This window comes from Capricornis sumatraensis, chromosome 4 (genome assembly GCF_032405125.1).
Source record: "Capricornis sumatraensis isolate serow.1 chromosome 4, serow.2, whole genome shotgun sequence".
NCBI lineage: Eukaryota > Metazoa > Chordata > Mammalia > Artiodactyla > Bovidae > Capricornis > Capricornis sumatraensis.
In genome coordinates this window covers 102,341,781-102,346,435 of record NC_091072.1, presented here as the reverse complement: position 1 = coordinate 102,346,435, position 4,655 = coordinate 102,341,781, and the positions used below count along the sequence as shown (strand labels likewise).

At 38.2% G+C, this 4,655-nt stretch overlaps 1 protein-coding gene across 1 annotated transcript; it reads left to right on the top strand.

Moving 5' to 3' along the window:
* Positions 1 to 2,351: 2,351 nt before the first annotated feature.
* On the top strand, positions 2,352 to 3,290 carry LOC138078294 (olfactory receptor 6C2-like). Its single transcript, XM_068970965.1, has one exon. It carries the CDS (start codon positions 2,352 to 2,354, stop codon positions 3,288 to 3,290), a length of 939 nt encoding a protein of 312 aa, XP_068827066.1.
* Positions 3,291 to 4,655: the final 1,365 nt, after the last annotated feature.

The window sequence follows — 4,655 nt, the reverse complement described above, 5'->3', positions numbered from 1 at the left end:
CTCTCAAGAATCTTCTCCAACACCACAGTTCAAAAGCATCAGTTCTTTGGCCCTCAGCCTTCTTTATGGTCCATCTCTCATATCCATACATGACTACCAGAAAAACCATAGTTTTGACTCTATGGATCTTTGTCAGCAAACTGTCTGTTTTTTAATATGCTATCTAGGTTTGTCATAGCTTTTTTTCCAAGGATCTAGTGTCTTTTAATTTCATGGCTGCAGTCATTATCCACAGTGATTTTGGAGCCCAAGAAAATAAAGTATATTACTGTTTCCATTGTTTCCCCATCTATTTGCCATGAAGTGATAGGACCAGATGCCATGGTCTTAGTTTTCTGAATGTTGAGTTTTAAGGCAGCTTTTTCACTCTCCTCTTTCACTTTCATCAAGAGGCTCTTTTTTTCCTTTTCACTTTCTGCCATAAGGGTGATTCATCTGTATATATGAGGTTATTGATATTTCTCCTGGCAATCATGATTCCCTCTTGTGCTTCATACAGCCCAGCATTTCACATGATGTTATCCGCATATAAGTTAAATAACCAGGGTGACGATATACAGGCTTAACATACTCCTTTCCCAGTTTGGAACCAGTCTGTTGTCTATGTCCCATTCTAACTATTGCTTCTTGACGAGCATACAGGTTTTTAAGGAGGCAGATAAGGTGATCTGATATTCCCATCTCTTGAAGAATTTTCCACAGTTTGTTGTGATGCACACAGTCAAAGGCTTTAGCATAGTCAATGAGGCAGAAGTAGGTGTTTTTGAAATTTTGCTTTTTTTCTATAATCCTATGGATGTTGGCGATTTAATATCTGGTTCCTCTGCCTTTTCTAAATTCAACTTGAACATGTGAAAGTTCTCAGTTCACGTACTATTGAAACCTGGTTTGGAGAATTTTGAGCATTACTTTGCTAGCATGTGAATTGAGTGTAATTGTGAATGTGAATTGCGGTAGTTTGAACATTCTTTGTCATTGCCTTTCTTTGGGATTGGAATGAAAACTGACCTTTTCCAGTCCTGTGGCCACTGCTGAGTTTTCCAAATTTTCTGGCATATTGGGTGCAGCACTTTAACAGCATTGTATACACTGTATACAATGTTAATAATTAAAATGGAGATTTAAGGATGGATCCAGTTCATGGCCAGGCTAGGGTAGGCACCTAGGTTGCTACTGCTTCTGTGGTGCTCCCTGGCCACCCGCTACCACGGCCTAGAGCTGGGGCTGCATGCTGGCTACTGACTCTGTCTGGGATCCCTCAGACTGAGCATCTGCAAAGTGCAGCCTCCTTCACTGGGGCCTGTGAGTCCCTAGAGGCACAGGAAGAGACTGATTGGGAATCATAGGATTTCAGGTTCTCAGAGGAAAGAAGGATTACCTAGGAAATTAATTAAATAATTATTTTGTTTGGATTTTCCTAATTTTACCACTAATGTCATTTTCTGTTGCAGGATCCAATGCAAATTACTACTTGAAAAGGAAATGTCATGTGTCTTTAAGTTTCCTCCAATCTGTGTCTCATCCTGTCTCCTCTCATCCTTTCTGACCTTGCAAGTACTAACAACTGAGGTTAAATTCTTCAGGGTTTTTAGTTTTGGCATATAATAGTTTTTTTACCCAATACAGCAGCTGGAAACTTGTTTATGTAGTACTTATCAAACACTGTGTTCTATTAGAGTGAAAAATGGAAGGAAAGTTGGATATTGATGTAGAAACTTCAGGATTAATAGCAAGACTGGAAAGCAAATGGGTATTATTTGGATGACAATTCTGACACCACAAGTAAAATATATAAAATGAAATAACTTTTTTGGTTATTGCAGTAACAGTAAACATTCAAATACTGCACACATGACCTCCAGACTGTATAAAATGTCAAACTCAGCCATTTATTTGCATTTAACAGGAACCCACACTTCAAAGCTTATGTGCACTCATTCAAACTTGTGAATAGTGAAGAATTATTAGGATCAAAAGAACAGTATAAAATCTACAAAACAGTATCACATGGATGACATTTCTAATTCTATAGCTTAATATATTTCAGAGAATTAAGGACAGAGTTTAGATTAATTGAAAAATAGAGGTGTGAGAGCATGCAAGGTGGTATATGAACACTAGTAAAAACATTTCAGAAAAACACGATCATAAGGATTACTATAATGCACATCAAAATAGCTGAGAATTCAGAAGTTTTCACTCATCATTAGCATGACTCACAGAAGAAAATGACTATTCATTGCTGTGATTAGTTATTTTCACCCAATAGCCATGGCCTCATAATTTCATGCAAGTTTTCTCAGTTCAATGTCACTTGGGTTTCTGAGGAGTTTGATAAATATAAGTCAGCAATGAGAAACCATACATCATTACCTACATTCATATTGCTGGGGCTGACAGATGATCCTCCAATGCAGGTTTTGATTTTTATATTTCTGTTTCTATCCTACTTATTGAGTGTCACTGGGAATCTAACCATCATTATACTCACGTTAGTAGACTCTCGCCTTAAAACTGCCATGTACTTTTTCCTCAAACACTTCTCCTTTTTAGAAACCTTATTCACCACGGCATGCATTCCCAGATTCTTATACAGTTTATCAACTGGGGACAAGACTATTTCCTATAATGCTTGTGTTAGTCAACTGTTTTTTGTCTTTCTTTTTGCAATAACAGAATTTTTCCTCCTGGCTATCATGTCCTATGACCGTTATGTGGCCATCTGCAAACCCTTACGTTATGCAACCATCATGAACGGAAGAGTCTGTGGATGGCTTGTTGTCTGTTGCTGGATAGCAGGTTGGCTGGTCATATTTCCACCACTCTGCCTGGGCTTAAACATAGAATTCTGTGATTCTAACGTCATTGATCATTTTCTCTGTGATGCTTCTCCTATGATGAAGATCTCTTGTTCAGACACATGGTTCATAGAACAGATGGTTGTTGCTCTTGCTGTGTTGACTGACATTGGGACATTTCTGTGTGTAGTTCTGTCGTATATATACATCATCAAGACCATCACAAAGTTCCCTTCTGCCCAGCAAAAGATGAAGGCCTTTTCTACCTGTTCTTCTCACATGATTGTGGTTTCTATCACCTATGGCAGTTGTATCTTCATCTATGTCAAACCTTCAACAAAGGATGAAGTGACAATTAATAAGTGTGTGTCATTGCTTACTACTTCAATTGCCCCCATGCTAAACCAATTTATTTATAGCTTAAGGAACAAGCAAGTGAAACAAGCTTTTACAGACTTAACCAAAAGAATTTCACTGATCTCAAAGAAGTAAAGAAATGTTGAAACCAAGCATAGAATATCAATTTAAAAAGAGCAAGGGGCCTCAAGGTCACAATCTTCGTTTATGAACTATTAAATCCTAGTATATTGTCTGTTCATATTAACAGGCTCATACCACTGTTATTACTGAATCTTGGACCTAAAATCGTCTTTTCAATGCTTGCTGAAATAAACAACTTGAGTTATTTCAACTTTTGTTGAAAATAAACTTTCTCCAAGATGACATCTCATATCAAGAGAAGGTAAAGGAGCTTACTGAAATTCTAACTTGGTTCTGATCAATAAAAGAACTATTAAATGTTACCTGGAAAAAAAATTGAATTCTTGAACTGATAAGAAAATAATGGAGTAATAGTATCCATTGTGTTTCTTAAGCCAAACATCCAAAATGCATTTATATAATTGTAGTTACTCTTCTCAAGAAGGAATTAATTATTCAACATAAAAATGAGTTCATTTGAGCAAAAAAGGAATAAATTTTAACCATGGAAAGGAAAATATATGACTTTAGACACCTGGAAATCCACAGTGACCTTCTAAAAGAAGCTTTAAAACCCAAAGACTTGAAGGTTAGATTTATTTAGTTCAATTCAGTTCAGTTCAGTTGAGTCGCTCAGCCATGTCCAACTCTTTGCGACCTGATGAATCGCAGCACGCCAGGCCTCCCTGTCCATCACCAACTCCTGGAGTTCACTCAGACTCACGTCCACCGAGTCAGTGATGCCATCCAACCATTTCAACCTCTGCGTCCCCTTCTTTTCCTGCCCCCAATCCCTCCCAGCATCAGAGTCTTTTCCAATGAGTCAACTCTTCGCATGAGGTGGCCAAAGTACTAGAGTTTCAGCTTTAGCATCATACCTTCCAAAGAAATCCTAGGGCTGATCTCCTTCAGAATGGACTGGTTGGATCTCCTTGCAGTCCAAGGGACTCTCAAGAGTCTTCTCCAACACCACAGTTCTAATGCATCAATTCTTTGGCGCTCTGCCTTCTTCACAGTCCAACTCTCACATCCATACATGACTACTGGAAAAATCATAGCATTGACTAGACGGACCTTATTTGGCAAAGTAATGTCTCTGCTTTTCAATATGCTGTCTAGGTTGGTCATAACTTTTCTTCCAAGGAGTAAGCGTCTTTTAATTTCATGGCTGCAGTCACCATCTGCAGTGATTTTGGAGCCCAAAAATTTAAAGTCTGACACTGTTTCCACTGTTTCCCCATCTATTTCCCATGAAGTGATGGGACCAGATGCCATGATCTTCGTTTTCTGAGTGTTGAGCTTTAAGCCAACTTTTTCACTCTACTCTTCACTTTCATCAAGATGCTTTTTAGCTCCTCTTCAGTTTCTGCCATAAGG

What these genes read in the sequence shown, in the direction of transcription:
- LOC138078294 (XM_068970965.1), top strand. Translation starts at nt 2,352, where the DNA reads ATGAGAAACCATACATCATTACCTACATTCATATTGCTGGGGCTGACA.